The sequence below is a fragment of the Amyelois transitella genome, chromosome 11 (assembly GCF_032362555.1).
Source record: "Amyelois transitella isolate CPQ chromosome 11, ilAmyTran1.1, whole genome shotgun sequence".
Lineage (NCBI taxonomy): Eukaryota > Metazoa > Arthropoda > Insecta > Lepidoptera > Pyralidae > Amyelois > Amyelois transitella.
Genome location: NC_083514.1, coordinates 1,165,949 through 1,186,339, shown reverse-complemented (window position 1 = coordinate 1,186,339; position 20,391 = coordinate 1,165,949). Strand labels below are relative to the sequence as shown.

At 37.5% G+C, this 20,391-nt stretch overlaps 1 protein-coding gene across 1 annotated transcript; it reads left to right on the top strand.

Annotated features, from left to right (window-relative positions):
- The first annotated feature begins 693 nt into the window (after nt 1-693).
- LOC106133426 (beta-1,3-glucan-binding protein) lies at nt 694-19,510 on the top strand. Its single transcript, XM_060946631.1, is given in 19 exon segments — nt 694-826; nt 2,154-2,381; nt 3,178-3,338; nt 3,885-4,024; nt 5,150-5,301; nt 6,383-6,507; nt 8,325-8,442; nt 9,040-9,188; nt 9,585-9,778; nt 11,673-11,731; nt 13,062-13,313; nt 14,617-14,789; nt 15,627-15,766; nt 16,255-16,403; nt 16,772-16,896; nt 17,628-17,713; nt 17,715-17,749; nt 18,089-18,225; nt 18,976-19,510. Coding segments are annotated over 19 exon segments (2,757 nt in total). The 3' UTR covers nt 19,177-19,510.
- The last annotated feature ends 881 nt before the right edge of the window (nt 19,511-20,391 follow it).

Below are 20,391 nucleotides of genomic sequence, written 5' to 3'. Positions count from 1 at the left end.
GAATGTAATGTTAAATGCAAATGGAAAGAGGTAGTCTCTGCCTACACCTCCGGGAAAGAGGCGTGATTTTATGTATGTATGTATGTAATGTTATGAATGTGGATGAAGCGAAGGAAGTATGCAAAGATCGTGGCAAGTGGAAAGAGGTAGTCTCTGCCTACCCCTCCGGGAAAGAGGCGTGATTTTATGTATGTATGTATTAATCCGATCTTTGGAGTTGATATTTACAGACTCAAATCATTTGATATATATGTATATAGTATGCTAAAATCCCGGTTGCGTCCTCGCTTGGAGAAGAGCCCGGGGTATGCCTTTGACCATGGATCATAAATCATCTGACCTTGGCAACCTTTAACCTAACCCGTGGGATCCATGGTTACACATGCAATTGACTGAATGTGCAAGTTTCCTCACGATGTTTTCCCTCACATAAAGCTAACTGCATACTTCATCACATTTGCTTTTTTCTCAGTGACTTAAATAAGAAAGAACCCAGGGTTTTCTCTGGCAATTACAGCTTCTACGTAAAAAGTATATGCGCGAGCGCACGACAAAGCACACAATCAACATACTATTAACTTGTGCGTGTGTTTGAAAATAGTATCACGACTTTTGCAAGCCACTATCAAGGCGGGAAGACCCAATATCAGTGTTCTTAATTTGAATTGTATTTTTTTTTAAGTCAGTTACAAAATGGCGCGCGTCCTAGCCGGTTGTCTCGTTGTTTGTTTATTTTTAAATCCTGTTTTCTCGCAAAATAACTTCAAAATTCCAGATGTGTCTATTGAAGTGCTTACACCGAAAGGGATAAGAGTTTCTTTGCCAGGTAAGATGTTGGTTATTTATTTAAAAAGCAGAAATAATTGCTTAACATTAGTTAGTCACTATATCAGTAGTTAAATATGAACACACAGCAGAATCACCAAACATATTTTCCTGAAATTTCGCATGATAGACGTAATCATTGACTAAGGTAGGACGTAACATTTATGGAAATTACCATTACCCCGGATAGTCCCAAAAATATTAAACATATTTTTACACATAATATATAAAAAATTGGTGCCGTGTAGTTCCCGGCACAATAAATAATAGGATCACTCCATCTCGTTCCCATGGATGTCGTAAAAGGCGACTAAGGGATTGGCTTATACATTTGGGATTCTTCTTTTAGGCGATGGGCTAGCAACCTGTCCTTATTTGAATCTCAATTCTATCATAAAGCCAAACAGCTGAACGTGGCCTATCAGTCTTATCAAGACTGTTGACCTTGTCTACCCCGCAAAGGATATAGACGTGACACACTAGTGATGTTAAAATGTCTCATAGTAATGAATAGAATTTTGAATATAAATACTCATCCTGTAACATGTTAAGAAACAGGTAATGTAACCAGTAATTTAAAATTAACTTGTCTAGACACAAAAATAGAACACGTTATTACATCGTATGCCTAGATATAAAATCTAGGTACTTGCACACCCATTGGATATGGTTATTAAGCTAGTGGGAAATTACTTATAAAGCGAAATTTTCTATAATTAGTGCTGCCTAGGTCTTTCTAATTGCAACTAGATTATGCCGTAAATTCGTGTGGTTCCCGGCACCAATAGAAAAAAGAATAGGACCACTCGATCTCTTTCCTCAGCATTTCGTACAAGGCGACTACGGGATAGGCTTGATTGATCGGGATACTTGGAATTATTTTTTTAGACGATGGATCTGTATGAAATTTTATTGAGAGGTTTCTACCTGTCAGTTAAGTTTCATAAAGATCGGTTTAGTGGTTTTCGGAAGTTACAAAATTGAGTCTTATAAACAAATACTTGTAACTTAACTACCGGTTGACTGGAAGAGATCTCTTCATGGGTTTAGTCCACCATTGCAAGTGATTTATTTCTTTATAACCATATACTATTTCTTGTAACTGTTTAAATTTAATTATTGATACATACATACATACATAAAATCACCCCTCTCTCCCGGAGGGGCAGGCAGAGACTAAATCTTTCCACTTGCCACGATCTCTGCATACTTCCTTCGCTTCATCCACATTCATACTTCATGCAAGCTCGGCGGTTTTTTGACTCTTGACCTAACCAAACTATTGATCATTAACCTAATACATATTACCATCATCCATTTTTATCCAGATGTACCAAAAATGTCTTTATTCGCCTTCCACGGCAACTTGAACAAGGCGATCAAGAAAGAAGACACTGGCACTATCAGAGGGGAGGTCCTGAAGAAGACAAATGGAAAGTGGGTGTTTGAGGATCCCAACGTGACCCTGAAGATAGGAGACGAGATCAAATACTATGTGTTCGTATCTGTGGACAGAGTTGGGTACATTAAGGATAACTTAGTTTATAGATACACCGGTAAGCATTAATGACGGTATAGTAGGTAATAATGTTTATATTGTTTTTTTTTTATTTTATTTTTTAGTACCGATGTGTCCCGGCAACAAGAGAAAAAAGAATAGGACCACTCCATCTCTTTCCCATGGATATCGTAAAAGACGAGGGATAGGCTTATAAACTTGGGATTCTTCTTTTAGGCGATAGGCTAGCAACCTGTCACTATTTGAATCACAATGCTTTCATTTGGCCAAACAGCTGAACGTGGAATCAGTCTTTTCAAGACCGTTGGCTCTGTCTACTGCGCAAGGGATATAGACGTGATTACATGTATGTTTGTATGCAAGGTTAATGACAAGTTGAAAGATTTTCTGCCACGTTCAGCTGTTTGGCTTGATGATAGAATTGAGATTCAAATAGTGACAGGTTGCTAGTCTATCGCCTAAATTAAGAATCCCAAGTTTATAACCCTATCCCTTAGTCACCTTTTACTACATCCATGGGAAAAAGAAGGAGTGGTCCTACCTTTTCTTTTTTTTATTGATGCCGGGAACCACAAGGCATCAATAAAAAAAATCCTTGCACACTAGGATAAACCTGTATTTTAGTATTTCAAGTATTACTTAAACCTCTAGGAAAGGTATAGGTAATCGTAATAAATCTCCCCCCGTATCATGACACGCGCGACGCCTTTTTTATCGCGAAGATCTATCGCTGTTTCTTTTCTTTTTACGATGACGTGGAAGCAGCGATAGTTTCGCGTAAAAGCGTCGCGCGGGCCATTCTCCGGAGGCTTGAAGTTAAACAAATATTTCAGGTTCGAGTGGAGATGACAGGAATTGTCGACCGTCACAAACCGAGGTGCGCGGGAGATCAACAGGCATTTGCTCGGGGGAGATTATCTTCGAAGACCATTTCGACTCCCTCAACGACGATAAATGGAGGGTTGAGCAGTACATTCCAGTTGATAATAATCCTGTAAGTTTGCCGTGCGGTTCCCGGCACCAATACAATAAAGAATAGGACCACTGCATCCATGTCTTTCCCATGGATGTCGTAAAAGGCGACTAAGGGTTAGGCGTACAAACTTGGGATTCTTTTTTAGGCGATGGTCTAGCAACCTGTCACTATACATACATACATATAATCACATCTATATCCCTTGCGGGGTAGACAGAGCCAACAGTCCTGAGCGGACTGATAGGCCACGTTCAGCTATTTGGCTTTAAGATAGAATTGAGATTCGAATAGTGACAAGTTGCTAGCCTATCGCCTAAAAAAAGAATCTCAATTCACTATTTGAATCTCAATTCTATCTTAAAGCCAAAAAGCTGAACGTGGCCTATAAGTCTTTTCAAGACTGTTGGCTCTGTCTACCCCGCAAGGGATATTGACGTGATTATATATATGTGTGTAATGTATGTGTATTACAGGTTTTTAATCACGACTTTTTTCAGACATGTCATTTAATCAAACTACATCCGCCATTTTTCCTTTTCCGAGATGTCAACTTTCTTCTTTTAGGAATTCCCTTTTGTGTCCTATCAACGTTCAGCAGTATCCGTGGTGGATGGGTACCTACGCATCGAGCCTGGGCTGCAGTCCACGAGGCCAGGTTTCGATGACATGTCCATCTTGACCGGCAATCTGGACTTGACCAGCGGGTGTGTGATGCTTTGGATGAAAAAGATTTATTGCGACATCCACTACAGAATCCAGATTTTGAGATCTGATGCCATTATCTATACTAATATTATAAAGCTAAGGAAGTATGCAGAGATCGTGGCAAGTGGAAAGAGGTAGTCTCTGCCTACCACTCCGGGAAAGAGGCGTGATTTTATGTATGTATGTATGTATGTATATTATACAGCTGAAGAGTTTGTTTGTTTGAACGCGCTAATCCCAGGAACTACTTTGAATTGAAAAAATATTTTTGCGTTGAATAGACCATTTAACGAGGAAGGCTTTAGGCTATATAACATCACGCTGCAACTATAAGGAGAAAAGAAATAATGGAATATGTAAAAAAAAACGGGGAAAACTATTCATCCTTGAGGGCTTCAATGATGTGGTTTAAGAACTTTATTTCTCATAATGAATTACATTCACTTACAATGAGAACATTTAAAAAACAAACATTTATGTACAATGTTAAAATCAAACACTTAGTGGGTAGAAATAAAATAATTGTAGTTCAAACAGCAAAACATGAATATTAACTTACTAGATGTGGCAAGTAGTCAGTACCTATCTTAACATAGCGGAATTACTTTGAATGTGAGATTTTAGTGCTTTTTTAAATAACGAAAGGAAATTATGCCCAAAATAACTATTCCACGCGGACGAAGTCGCGGGAACAGCTAGTAACTATATACAAGGTTGGCTTTCTATATCAGTCTGAATCCTAATCAATGCTTATACGGTTGGAATAAACATCTAAGTGCGTTTTGCCTCAATCTGCCTGATAGAACGTATGTTGATATAGATGTACATTGTACATACATACATATAATCACGTCTATATCCCTTGCGGGGTAGACAGAGCCAACAGTCTTAAAAAAACTGATAGGCCACGTTCAGCTGTTTGGCTTAATGATAGAATTGAGATTCAAATCGCGACAGGTTGCTAGGTTGTCGCCTCAAAGAAAAATCCCAAATTTATAAGCATATCCCTTAGTCGCCTTTTACGACATACATTGGAATGAGATGGAGTGGTCCTATTCTTTTTTCTTTTAGTGCCGGTAACCACATGGCACACTTCGGTATAGACATATCCTGTTCATTTTTAGCTGCACATCGAGACCTTGCTCCAAGCAAGCCTCAGGATCTGACATTCTTCCACCAGTGGTCTCCGGGAGGCTCATCAGCATCGGATTGGCCTTCACTTACGGAACGGTACATATAAGGGCGAAGGTACCGCAAGGAGATTGGTTGTATCCAGGTTGGTTTATACATACATACATACAAACATACATATATACATAAATACATACTTACATACATACATACATATATACATACATACATACATACATACGTACGTACACACATACACATAATCGCGTCTATAACCATTGCGGGGTAGACAGAGCCCACAGTCTTGAAAAAGCCACGTTCAGCTATACAGCTGAACTTGGCCTTTGTTGTTGGCTTAATGAAAGAATTGAGATTCAAAAAGGGACAGGTTGCTAATCCATCGCCTGAAAAAGCATCTCAAGTTTGTAAGTCTCATCCCTTATTCGCCTTTTACGCCATCCATGGGAAAGAGATGGAGCGTTCCTATTCTTTTTTGTATTGGTGCCGGGAACCACACGGCACCAATACAAAAAAGATCCATAGATCCTTAACATCTGTAGGTACTCTTTATATTCCGTTTATTAGTTTCGCCGTGAAGGACAAACAAACCAATAAACTCACTTTTCTAGTTGTTGCCCGCAATTCCGTTTGCGTGTTATCGAAAATACGAAGGTTAAGGTTATTAAATTTACTCTCATTTCCGTACATATTAGGTACAGAGTAGCTGGTGCCTTTGGCTTCTACATCACATTGTCCAGATCTTCAATTTCCATTTTTTTAAGCCAACAGAAAATGCTCATCGTGTTTTGAACAACTTTTGTTAAGACGTCCTTTCCATAATTAGAATGATTTACATACATACATAAAATCGCGCCTCTTTCCCGGAGGGGTAGGCAGAGAATACCTCATTTCACTTGCCACGATCTTTGCATACTTCCTTCGCTTCATCCACATTCATAACTCTCTTCATGCAAGCTCGGCGGTTTCGGTGATTTTGCTGATTTTTTTCTAGAATGATTTAGCTGGTCAATAATATAAATTCTGAGAATATAAATGCTGGTCAATAAAATATACCTATATATACCTGATGTACCCACAGACATACATACATATACATAAAATCACGCCTCTTTCCCGGAGGGGTAGGCAGAGACTACCTACAGACAATTTCTTTATTTACTGTTTTACCTATTATATGTTTTAATGATGATATAAATGGATTTTAGAAATGCTGTTGGAGTCATTTTTGAAGAAGTACGGATCCGACAATTATGCTTCTGGTGTTTTGAAAATAGCTTCTGTGCGTGGTAACAAAGATTTGAAATCCAACGACATGGATTTTGGGAACAAGGTAGGTATTTATATTTATTTTGGTTCGACTTTTACGATATGTTAAACCCACATTCGAATATTATATATATAGCCAATAGTCCCGAAGAGACTGAATGGCCATGTTCAGCTGCTCAGCTTAATGATGGAATTGAGATCCAAATAGTGACAGGTTGCTAGCCCATCGCCTAAAAAAAGAATCACAAGTATGTAAGCCTTTCCCTTAGTCGCCTTTTACGATATCCATGTGAAAGAAATGGAGTGTTCCTATTCTTTTTTGTATTGGTGCCGGGAACCACACGAACATTAAATAAATATATATATATATGTATACGGGACAAATTACACAGATTGAGTAAGCCTCGAAGTAAGTTCGAGACTTGTGTTACGAGATACTAACTCAACTCTACATACTAACAACTAACAATAGGTATTTTATTAAATTATATTTATTTAATTTTACTCACGGAGAACTCTTTTACTTAAAACGTTTCTGAAACGCGCTATTGAGATGTTTTCAAATAACGCTTCAATTAGGCGCCATTAGATTGTAAATATACTACTTATTGTAAAAAATTACGCCTTATGAAAGAAAAAAGTTGAAATTACTACAAGCAAGTTTCTCTGTGAACGAACGGAATACCTAGTAATAATTTATTTTCACTTTGCTTTCATTGATTATGTTTCCTTGAAATTATTAAATTCTTCTGAGAACAAGACAAGATAATAATTTGTGTCTAAAAAAATAGCATATAAATCTCTTTTTTGTTTTTTTTTCAATAACTGGCCCCAAAGAAAAGTAAAAAAATATAATTACCTACATTGTTTAAAAAAAATAGAAAATTTTACCGCGTAATTACGAATTATTGTTTTTTCATGGGCAAAAGCATACAGTTTTACGTTCTAATTAGTCCAAAATTACTATTTTTTTTTTAAACTTAAGTTTATTTTGATACAGTTTAATTATTCCAAGTGCAGTTTTCCTTAACACCCAACAAATGTAATGTAATCTTCAATTTAACAATTTGTATAAAATAAATTGTAGTGGTAACTGTAGGCAACCTACTTTATATTGTATTGTTTATAATATTAATTAGCATATTTAGTAGTCTGTGCCGTGTGGTTACGGCACCAACAGAAAAACGAATAGGACCACTCCATCTCTTTCCCATGTGATGTCGTAAAAGGCGACTAAAGGATAGGTTTATACACTTGGGATTCCTCTTTTAGGCGGTGGGCTAGCAACCTGCCTCTATTTGAATCTTAATAACATCATTTAGCCAAAGAGCTGAACAGCCTTTCGGTCTTTTGATGACTATTGGCTCTGTCCACCCCGCAAGGGATATTGACGTGATTATATGTTATGTTAATATTATAGAAAGCCAGCTAGCATACATATTAATATCCATAGTTCTTCCCATTGTGAAGGTATTCATGGTATCATTTTTGTTAGATGAAATCATCAGATTTTATATTATTGTAAAATATCTTTATTACTTGTTTCTTTGTATAATGCATTATTTCTCTCCTCTTTAGGTCTCCTTATATCTTCAGCGTATATATGTATATATAATATTGCTGAACTTTCACTATAGGTACTTCCTTTATACAAATTCAAAATTCAAAATTTTTATTCATTACTATAGGATACTATATATCGCTTAATAATTGTCAAAACGTATGGTTTAACAACATTGATTGACGTCAAATAAATTACTTAAAAACTAAGTTTACTGCCGCTTCCAAGGCGTCAGTGCAGAAGAAGCGGTAACAAACTGCACTGCAGCATTTTCTTCTATATATATATATATATAGAAACAATAATTATAATATTTTAAGGTACTGTATGGAGGCCCGTTGATGGATTACAAATGTCGCCAAACTCTGATGGCAAGGAAAGAGTCTTCTCAGAATTGGGGTGATGACTTCCACGAGTATTCCGTGTACTGGGGACCAGGTGACATTTTTATTTCGATTACGTAATTACGGGGTTGACAAAGCTAAAGCTTTAAAATACTGAAAGGCCACGTTCAGCTGTGTAGCTTAATTATAGAATACATACTTATGATCACGTTTATATCCCTTGTGGGGTAGACAGAGCCAACAGTCTTGAAAAGACTGATAGGTCACGTTCAGCTGTTTGGCTTAATGATAGAATTGAGATTCAAATAGTGACAGGCTGCTAGCCCGTCGCCTAAAAATCCCAAGTCCGTAAGCCTATCCCTTAGTCGCCTTTTACGACATCCATGGGAAAGAGCTGGAGTGGTCCTATTCTTTTTGTATTGGTGCCGGGAACCACACGGCAATAATTATAGAATCATTAAAAAATATCAATTATAGAATGTAATTTTCAATTATTTATAAACATTATATATTTATTTGGATATACTGTAAACATTTTTTTAAAGATGTTTCAATATTTATAACTCAATGAAAAGAAATTATTGTGGGAAACCTCTGTTTAATATGTTATCATTTAATCTCATCTTTTAACTGATTCAACAAATTTTAGGTTTAATAAGGAATGAAATTTACCTTGGTTTTTTTTTTCCAGATCGCATCGTCCTGTCAGTGGACGGATCAGAATGGTCTCGTGTTGAACCAGCCTCGACGGGTCTCAGCGGGAGATATACACAGATGTGTGATCAGCTCCCGAGAGATGTATTAGCTAAAGGAACTAAGATGGCGCCGTTCGATAACCTGGTTAGTAGAATACATACGTCTATATCGTTTAAGGAGGTATCAGAATTTTCATCAATTTTTGGGCTAAAATTTAGAGATCACATTTCTATTCAATTCTAGTAACCATGTGCCCGGCAGCAATATAAAAAAAGAATACGACCACGCCATCTCGTTCCCGTGGATGTCGTAAAAGGCGACTAAGGCAAAGGCATATAAAATTGGATTTCTTCTTTTAGGCTAGCAACCTGTCACTATTTAAATTTCAATTCTATCATTAAGCCAAACAGCTGAACGTGGCCTATCAGTCTTTTCTAGACTATTGGCTCTGTCTACCTCGTAAGGTAATATAGACGTGATCATATGTATGTGAAAGTCCTTTTAGACTAAGACTTTATTAAGTCTAATTTTAATTTACAGTTTTATATAACGTTGGGCGTATCAGCGGGCGGCATCTCAGATTTCCCAGACGATGCCAAGTCGGGAACCGAACCCAAGCCTTGGCGGGACCGCGCTAACAAGGCCAGGCTCACCTTCTGGAACGCTCGAGACTCCTGGCTGGACACGTGGAGCCAACCGGCGCTGATTGTGGACTATGTTAAAGTGGTCGCGTTGTAATAATGAAATAGACTGAATTTAATAAATTTAAAATCGAAAAAAATAATAATTATTTATTTTTTTACCGACTAGCTATAGCCCGGGACTTAGCTCTTTTGGGATATTCCAAATAAAAAATTGGCCTTTGGCTATTCGATGGTCCGTCTATTGTTTATGTTAGCCAAATTTTGTGAAAATCGGTCCGGTAGTCTTTGAGTTTATTCGTTACAAACATACAAATATTTTCTCTTTATTAATAGTACTAGATTAATGTAGGTACACAGAAAATAGTTGAAAATGATAAACACAAGAAACAATATAACTGCTTAGTAACCTAGTTCTGCTTAGTTCTAAAGAAATTGTATTTACATTAGTACCTACATATGTACATTTTGGCAGAGTGAAGAATGTACCTAAATGACATGATGAAAATCAAAAATATTTTTAATGATAAAAATATTGATAGAGATTTGACACTGTACCATTTGCAAAATATAAATTATTTCTTAATTAGTCGGTTAATCGATAATGAACATCTGTAAAGACATTGACGTATAGACCAACAAATTCATTAGTAAATGTATAAAGATTCAGTTTTTCACACCGTACTCAAAAACTGGTTACTTAATTTTGCGTATTGTTGCAATAAAAATCTTAAGTGCCGTGCCTAATCTAATGTGCCGTGTGGTTCCCGGCGCCAATACAAAAAAGAATAGGAGCTCTTTCCCATGGATGTCGTAAAAGGCGACTAAAGGATAGGCTCACAAACTTGGGTTTTTTTTAGGCGATAGGCTAGCAACCTGTCACTATTTGAATCTCAATTCTATCACTAAGCCAAATAGCTGAACCTGGCGATTCAGTCTTTTCAAGACTGTTGGCTCTGTCTATCCCAGAAGGGATATAGACGTGATCATATGTATGTATGTGTAAAATCATAAGAAACATTATTCAATTCACTTAATTGCCATAATGATAATTTATTATCTCCGCTAACAACTTTAATTCGCATCTTATCGCTGGTAGTTCAAGATGTCGAGTCTGTTCAGTCGTGTGTCTTCAGTTATTCTCATCATTTTATCATCAATATTAGCTGAAGACCTGTACGTGATCCCTCCGGTTAGGATTCAAGCCTTCAGTCCTAAGGGAATTCGAGTTTCAATTCCAGGTGACTTAATTTACTTATTTATTAGTTTATTATACATGCTGTTTATAATGGCGTGAGGTAAGTACTTATTTATATTATTGTGTTGTAGAACTAAGACCTAGACGAACGTATCTTGATCAAATTAAGGACGTCCTGGTAAAGGGTCAGGTCAAAAGTACCCGTAACCGCCGAGCTTGCATGAAGAGAGATATGAATGTGGATGAAGCGAAGGAAGTGTGCAGAGATCGTGGCAAGTGGAAAGAGGTAGTCTCTGCCTACCCCTTCGGGAAAGATGCGTAATTTTGTGTATGTATGTAGGACTACTAAGTTAATCATGGATGTCGTAAAGGCGACTAAGAAAACAAGCAACTTATCAAGTGCACGTTTTGATACGGTCTGTGTTAGTGAAGAAAATGCTTCTCTTCCTGCGTAGATTGTGAAAGGAAATTGAGGTAAGAATTATCACTTATTTGAAATTCTTCAAATAAGTGATAAGTTGACAACCTGTTAAAACCATATTCTCATTGTTATTTAATGACGAATTAATTTCGCTTTAATTTACACTGGTCGCCATTTAAATCGGAGCAAAATTGTGAATATGTGAACTCGACACGTAAAGACAGCCTAAATACAAATATGTAGTGATAATTTGTCAAGCACGTAAAATTTTGAAGTAATGAGTTTTTTTAGATTTTGCTAAAATTCCACATAATTCGATACGGTATTCGTAAACGTTTTAGCATGATTGTATTGTATTCTGTATTTAGCTCTGTGTTAGAAATAAATAGCGAGCTGTTGTTTACTACTAAGGCCCATAGCACACGGCGTATTTTAAACGCACAGAAGACGCGCAGGAGACGCGCGTATAAGCACTTCAAACGCGATTCGGACGCAACTTTAGAACCTAAGCACACGGGGCGATCGTGAAACGCGTCTCTACTGCACGTATACGCGTACCCCCTTCCCCCTCTGCCTCACTCCGCTCCTTTATACGCGCCTCGTTTGAAACGCTTCAAACGCGCGTAAACGCGCTTCATATGCGCGTTTGTATCATCGATGCAAACGCAACAATCGGCGTATACGGTGCCAAAAACGCGCGTTCGTAATACGCGCGTCGCCTGCCCGTTTAAAATACGCCGTGTGCTATGGGCCTAACTAACAAACATGCGCAGGCGCAGCGATTGTTTTGAATCAGTGACCGACGCTTGTGGAGAAAGTTTTAAAAAAAACAACAGAATGATTTGTTGGTTTTGTTATATCACATACATGGCAGAAAATTAACACCGTTAATAAAAAAGGCTTACCACTGTTATTTTGGTTTGTAAATACATGAAAGAGACAAAAGATGGTTGCCAAAGATATGTTGCTTTGACCGGCTGATTAAAAGGGATTGAGAAATCATTAAGATAGTCGCGCTATGATCTGGAGGGAGCAGGTTTATTTTAAATTAACATTTTGAATCATATTGTAAAAGTAAAAACATTTTCTTTCTACAAAATAAATAGGTACCTATTTTATTATATAAATTTCGGTATTTAATTTAGCATACATCTGTAAAAAGATTTGCATTCTGCTAACCAAAGCCAATAAGAATTACATACAGTATGGAGAGTACTATTCTCCGTACTGTACTGTACAGTATGTAGTTAGTAGTAATTATGTACATACTAATCTTTTCGATCGCGGACTTTTTTTTTTGCCAACCAATGTTTTTAACAGGTAGGTATTCAATGAGACTTTTGTAATTGATTTTTTCTCAAATTTTTTATCTTTTTTCCATTTTTGTAGATTTATCCTGTTGTAGTTTTAAGACATATTATTATACTAGAGGCCGCCCGCGACTTCGTCCGCGTGGAATCAATCCCGCGGGAACTCCGGGATAAAAAGTTAGCCTATATGTTTTTCTGGGTCTTCAGTAGTTTTTGCGTGAAATATATATATATATATATAACAATACTCACATCCTGACATACTCTCAAACTTTCGCATTTATAATATTAGTAGGATTAATTAAGACATAAAACAAAACTTGCCACGTTAAGAAGAATCTATCTCCAGCTCTCTCAATGTAGGCTTGTCTTATGTCTTAGTCTATGCCAACAATTTTTTTTTAAATATATTCTTCACATCAATTTTCTTTAAACATCTACCTACAGATGTCCCAGGCATAACCTTATTTGCCTTCAACGGTAACATCAACAAGAGAATCCGGGCAGGTTTGGAATTTGGTCAGCTCCGAGCTGAGGTGAAGACTCCGGTTCAGGGCAGATGGACTTTCGAGGACTCCAAAGTACAGCTGAATGTGGGTGACGTCATACACTATTACGTGTTGCTGGAAACTGGATTCGTGAAGGGGAGTATTATAACAACTGGACACTTGTCGGGGAATCTGAAGCATGAAGTTCAACGTAAGTACATAAAAGTGTTTCTTTCAAATTCCATCACTTAGACTTTTAGATGAAATATCTTTAAATCTTGCGACTTTTTGGCTTTGTCTCTCCGTAATGGATAACAATGTGATAAGTGTTGTTTATTTCATACTAGCTGTTGCCCGCGACTTCGTCCGCGTTAATTTCGAGTAGAATCTTAATCATACAGTCAGATAATCTTAATAATAACACAACTCCCATCAAATCTGTCTTTAAATTTAAATATGTTAACTCTGTTAATATATTAAAGGCGTTCAAACAACTTAATTTGAAAAAGTCTGAAGACCATTGGGGTATGTCTGTTAGTATCATAAGTCAAATCATAGACATTATTGCATCTGATCTAGCTTTTATATTTAATGAATGTATTGATGAGGGTATTTTTCCAAATTTAATGAAATGTAGCAAATTAATACCTTTATTCAAAAAAGGGGAGAAAACAGTCCTTGGCAATTATAGACCTATTTCTATATTGCCAGTTTTGAGCAAGGTGTTTGAGAAGATGATGCTTAATCAAATGCAACAATATTTTAAAATTATTGATAAGTGTTGTTTATTTCATATGTGTATTAAAGTACCTACTCGTATTTATCTAAACATTATTAGTGCCGTGTGGTTCCCGGCACCGATAGAAAAAGAATAGGACCACTCCAATTCTTTCCCATGGATGTCGTAAAAGGCGACTAAGGGATGGGCTTATAAACTTGAGATTCTTCTTCTAGGCGACGGGCTAGCCACCTGTCACTTTATATGAATCACAATTCTATCAGTAAGCCAAACAGCTGAACGTGGCCAATCAGTATTTTCAAGACTGTTGGCTCTGTCTACCCCGCAAGGGATATAGACGTGATTATATGTATGTATGTATTATTTTGCATGATTTTAGACGGTTTCGTCATGTCATGATGTCATGATATCTATGTTTTATTTTGTTTAATGCACGCTTACGCACTCCTGGATCTTCTGAAACCTGCCTTAGAAGCCTAAACAGGTCTTCACCTGATCCAATTAGGACAAATTCTGGTTGTACATACATACATACATACATAAAATCACGCCTCTTTCCCGGAGGGGTAGGCAGAGACTACTCTTTCCACTTGCCACGATCTCTGCATACATTCATAACTCTCTTCATGCAAGCTCGGCGGTTTCGGGTACTTTTGACCTGACCCTTTACCAGGACGTCCTTAATTTGATCAAGATACGTTCGTCTAGGTCTTCCCACAAAAAATTCAAATTCTGGTTGTGATGGTATTTTTTCACAACTAAGTAATTTTTACAGGTTTAGAAGAAATATCCACAGCATTGCCTTCTGAAGAGTGTAAACCTTCTATAACTTCAGTGTATGAAGGATCAGAACGCACATGTTCAGGTCAAGTTCTGTTTGAAGACCGCTTTCTCACATTCCAGGATGATATGTGGCGTATTGAGCATAATATACCCGTGGATAATCCTGTAAGTTCCTTAAAAAGGTTACGGAGGTCTGACGGGAGTTATATACGGGATATATATAAATATATACGGGACAAATTACACAGTTAGCCTCGAAGTAAGTTCGAGACTTGTGTTAAGAGATACTAACTCAACGATACTATATTTTATAATAAATACTTATATAGATAAACATCCAAGAACCAGGCCAATCAGAGAAAGTTCGTTTCTCATCATGCCCTGGCCGGGATTCGAACCCGGGACCTCCGGTGACACAGAGGCCGTCAATAGTTGCTTGCAAACACGTGGTCACAAATCTTGGACTGTGACCACGATCGAGTTTTAAGACGTAGCGACTCAGTCTGACCTCCGCAAGAGCGTAAAAAGTCACGGCCTTTATAATAAAAACCTCAAATCAAAATAGTACGTTTATGTTGCTAGCGACCCGGCTTACCATAGGAAGCATTTATAACCTTCCTCTTGAATCACTCTATCTATTTAAAAAACTGCATCAAAATTCGTTGTGCAGTTTTAATTTTAAATATACGTACAGGATAGTCACGACGCGGGAAGCGACTTTGCTTTATACTATGTAGTGATATGTTCAAGCAATAGGTAGGTACCTTAAAATGAATTCGTTACCTACTAAAAACTTAAATTATAGGATGATTTTAGCGTATTCTCAGTGAAGGTCAGTCAACTCCGCACAAAACAAGATTAGTTTTGTGTTGTACTTCATAAATATTTTGTTTTTAACTTCTTGTAGTCTCTGCCTACCACTCCGGGAAAGAGGCGTGATTTTATGTATGTATATAAGTTTTGGCGTAACTCTTCTTTTACAAAGACTTTTGTATCCCACAGGAATATCCATTTATATCATATCAACGGAACGCAGTGACTACAAAAGACAGGTATCTAACTATAAACGCGAAGTTACAAGAGAATGAGCCAGGATTCAACAACGCTAGTATATATTGTGGTGTCCTGAACCTTACAGTCGGGTAAGTACATGTTATTCTGAATGGCAGTCTTCTTTTTCCTCCTGGCTTTAGTCCTGGTTCCTCACCCCTCTGGAGAGGAGCCCGGGATAAGCCTTTGTCAATCATCCTGGTATTTTGGGTTTTTTACACGTGAACTCAGTAATCACTCAGGTGAACCTTATCCATAATGGAAAAATTACAAATCCAGTTTTCTGAATGTTTTCACATTGCAGTGTAATTTGTTCCGCCCCTTCTTTTACACATGCCCTTTGGAAGCGATAGTAGCTATAATTTGATTTAAGTGATGTGACGTCAATAAGTGATACCTTGAATCCAATTTTGAAAATTAATCTATTCTATTCTATTCGATGTTTTTTCCCTCTCAGAGCATGAGTTAGTATTCAAACTAATCAACATATTTTGGAATCGCGACTAAAAATATATCTAACACGTTACACCAAAAATAGTGTATTGCCAAAAAAGGGATTCCAATTATTTTTTATTACCAGATGCACAAAAGCGCAATGCTCTATTAAGGCTTCTGGACCAGACATCCTGCCTCCAGTAGTGTCAGGACGGCTGGCCAGCAAGTTCGCGTTCAAGTACGGCATCGTGCATGTTAGGGCTAAGCTACCCGTTGGTGACTGGTTGTATCCAGGTAAGTAGGTAAGTTCAATAATAAATAAATATATATGTGCCGTGTGGTTCCCGGCACCAATAAAAAAAAAGAATATGACCACTCCATCTCTTTCCCATGGATGTCGTTAAAGGCGACTAAGGGATAAGCTTACAAACTTGGGATTCTATTTTAGGCGACAGGCTAGCAACCTGTCACTATTAGAATCTCAGTTCTATCATTAAGCCAAATAGCTGAACGTGGCCTTTCAGTCTTTTCAAGACTGTTGGCTGTGTCTACCCTCTGCATACTTCCTTCGCTTCATCCACATTCATAACTCTCTTCATGCAAGCTCGGCGGTTTCGGGTACTGGAAGGACAAATTACGTAAAAGTATTTGCTTGTTGACAGAAATTCTATTAGAACCGTTGACATATAATTATGGTAGCATGAACTACGCATCAGGAGTACTAAGGATTGCATCAGCGAGAGGGAACAAGGTCCTGGGAGCCGGCTCAAAGGATTACAGTAATAAAGTGAGTCAAACAAATGATTCTGAATGTTTATACATACATATAGTCACGTCTATATCCCTTGCGGCATAGACAGAATCAACAGTCTTGAAGACACTGAAACACCACGTTTAATTATCTTTATTATCTAGTCTTAGTTTTAAAGGAGTATTATGTTATAATAAAGGCGCTGTTCCACTCCATCTCTTTCCCATGGATGTCGTCAAAGGCGACTAAGGGATAGGCTTATAAACTTGGGATCCTTCTTTTTGGCGATGGGTTAGCAACCGGGCACTATTTTAATCTCAATTCCATCACTAAACCAAACAGCTGAGCGTGGCCTATCAGTCTTTTCAAGACTGTTGGCTCTGTGTACCCCACAAGGGATGTAGACGTGACCATATGAATGTATGTATGTACTACCTATATATATATATATAATATTATAAAGCTGAAGAGTTTGTTTGTTTGTTTGTTTGAACGCTCTAACCTCCGGAACTACTGGTTCAAATTAAAAAATTCTTTTTGTGTTGAATAAACCATTTATCGAGGAAGGCTTTAGGCTATATAACATCTAAAAAATGGAAATAATGGAAAATCTGAATACGCCGGCACACCTAATGTTATAATAAAGGCGCTGTTTCGTCTTGGTCACATTAGTTTGTCATATGTGGCCTTTCAGCCTGTTGGCTCTGTCTACCACGTAAGGGATATCGACGTGATTCCAATGCATGTATTTATTATAATGGTGACAGGTGCTGTGCGCTGGTCTCATCATGAGCCTGGAATGTCGTGGGCAAATCTTACAGGAGTACGTTCACCCTGACAACAAGCTGTGGTGCTGACTTCCACACCTACTCAATGAGGTGGACTCCAGGTACACTCCAAACTTCCAGGAAGGTCTCGTAAAGGTTTGACTTAGGTGTTAAGCAGAAAATCAGATTACAAATAGGCATAAAGTTTAACTTAACAAACTCTTAAGCGAAATGATGATTTTATATATATAGGTATATATCTTTCACGCATGAACTACTGAACCGATTACGATGAAATTTGGTATGTGGGTAGCTGAAGACCCAGAATAATATATAGGCTACTTTTTTCCCCGGAATTGATAGGGTTCCCATGCGGACGAATTCGCGGGCGGCCTCTTGTAAATAATAACTTTGTACCTTTATGGGACATCTCCTTATCGTCAGAAGTTATCATTTTTCAGATAACATTACGTGGTCAGTCGATGGAAAGGAATGGGCGTTTATAGATGCTCGCAATAAAAGTCTGCGCGATAATTTTGGGCCACGATGCGATATTCCACGCCACAACGGAACAAAATTGGCGCCATTCGATGAATTCGTACGTACCTGTTTGTTTTTTAATAAATAGATATGTATTATTTTACATACATACATACATATGATCACGTCTATATCCCTAGCGGGGTAAGCAGAGCCACCAGTCTTGAAAAGACTGAATGGCCACGTTCAGCTATTTAAAAACAAATAAAAAATTAAGATAAAATATGTAGTAATATTTATTTGTTAACTGCGTTCGATGCAATACCGTGCAACACATCATTCTCATCGTGTCAAGGACCAAATGACAAATCTATTTACAATTTCTATGCTCTTTAGTCCAGTGAATTTATTAACATCATCATGAGTTAGGTTCCCCTGCAAAGGTTACTGAGGTCACACGGGAGTAGATTCATGTAAAATCTGACTTACCCAACCCAGGATCGTCGTTATAGGGCGCGCATCGGGCTCCTCTCTAGCATACATACATACATATAATCACATCCATATCCCTTGCAGGGTAGACAGAGCCAACAGTCTTAAAAAAACTGATAGGCCACGTTCAGCTGTTTGGCTTAATGATAGAATTGAGACTCAAATAGTGACAGGTTGCTAGCCTGTCGCCTAAAAGAAGAATCCCAAGTTTACAAGCCTATCCCTTAGTCGCCTTTTACGACATCCATGAGATGGAGTGGTCCTATTCCTTTTTCTATTTGTGCCGGTAACCACACGGCCTCATCTCTAGAGATATAAAAAAGGGAGAAACGAATTTGCTTTCCAAATTTCTTACAGAAAACCTTTTATATTCCAGTTTCACTTAACCCTGGGTGTGTCCGTCGGTGGTATATCAGAATTCAAGGACGATGTGAAGACCAGAGCTGACAGCCCGAAGCCCTGGCAGAATTCCAGCCGCAAGGCCATGTTGCATTTCTGGAGGGATTTGAACTCGTGGTACCCAACGTGGTCTCAGCCAAGGATGATAGTTGATTTAGTTAGAGTTATAGCACTTTAAAAAATATTATACTTTTATAGGAAAAAAATGTTTTCAATAAGTGGACCCACCAATGTCACACACATACACAGTCATGTCTTCATCCCTTGCGGGATAGACAGAGCCAGCCGTCTTGAAGGACTGAAGGCCACGTTCAGCTGTTAGGCTTAATGATAGAATTGAGATTCCAATAGTGACAGGTTGCTAGCCTATATTAGGTGTACCCGCGACTTCGACCGATTATGGTGACCGCGCATAATTTCCCCCGTTTTTTTCACATATTCAATCAAACAAACAAACTCTTCAGCTTTATAATATTAGTATAGATTACAAGCAATGTCAGAAAAAATAAATTGATTTTCTAAGAACGATTATAATAAAACGAATAGATAATATTTGGACTATGTTTATTCAAACTGTATTCCTATGTGTTCGCAGTCACAGATCAAACTTCACTGTCGCCTGTGTCTCCATGGATGATGATGGATGGGTGATGATTTAAATACTGATTTATAAGACAAACAATTTAGCTCAAAGACTTAGGCCAAACAACATTGAGATATACGAGTAATGTGCCCATAATTATATTAAAAAAAAACCGTAGTAATATTTTTGTTTTCGAAAATGGCAATACCGTTTCATGACATCCCCTCGCTTCGAACCTACTTCGAACGAAATTGTCGGCCTAAATTTTTTTATAATATTATTCACATTGTCATCGACATTTGAAGAAAAATCCTGTTTCAATAGAACCTTACAATATTAAATATCGTTTCATGCTACCTCTATGTGCGTCTATGATACGGGGTTTTCAATTTAATATTATGTCACAAAGTGAATATTTTCGTCTGTGTGATATATTATTTCTATTGGAAATTTTAACATCTTACTAATAGAGAGGTGAAAACAGTAGAGTTGTATGGTAGAATACAAAATATTGAGCGGTAGTGATATTGTTAAAATTACAAGGCAAGCATTATCCGACATGTAATTAGAAAGACTTTATTTACGAATATGATGGACGTACCTTGACCAAAACGGGGACTATCTGACGAAAAGTCAGGTCAAGATTACCTCAAACCGACGAACTTGTGGATGACGCGAAAGTTACCATGGTAAGTGGAAAGATGTAGTGTCTGCCTACCTCTCCGAAAAAAATATGTAAAGTACATGGGTCTTACATATAAAGACTCGGCGAATAACTGGTATTCAAGATATTAGTAAAAATATATGCTA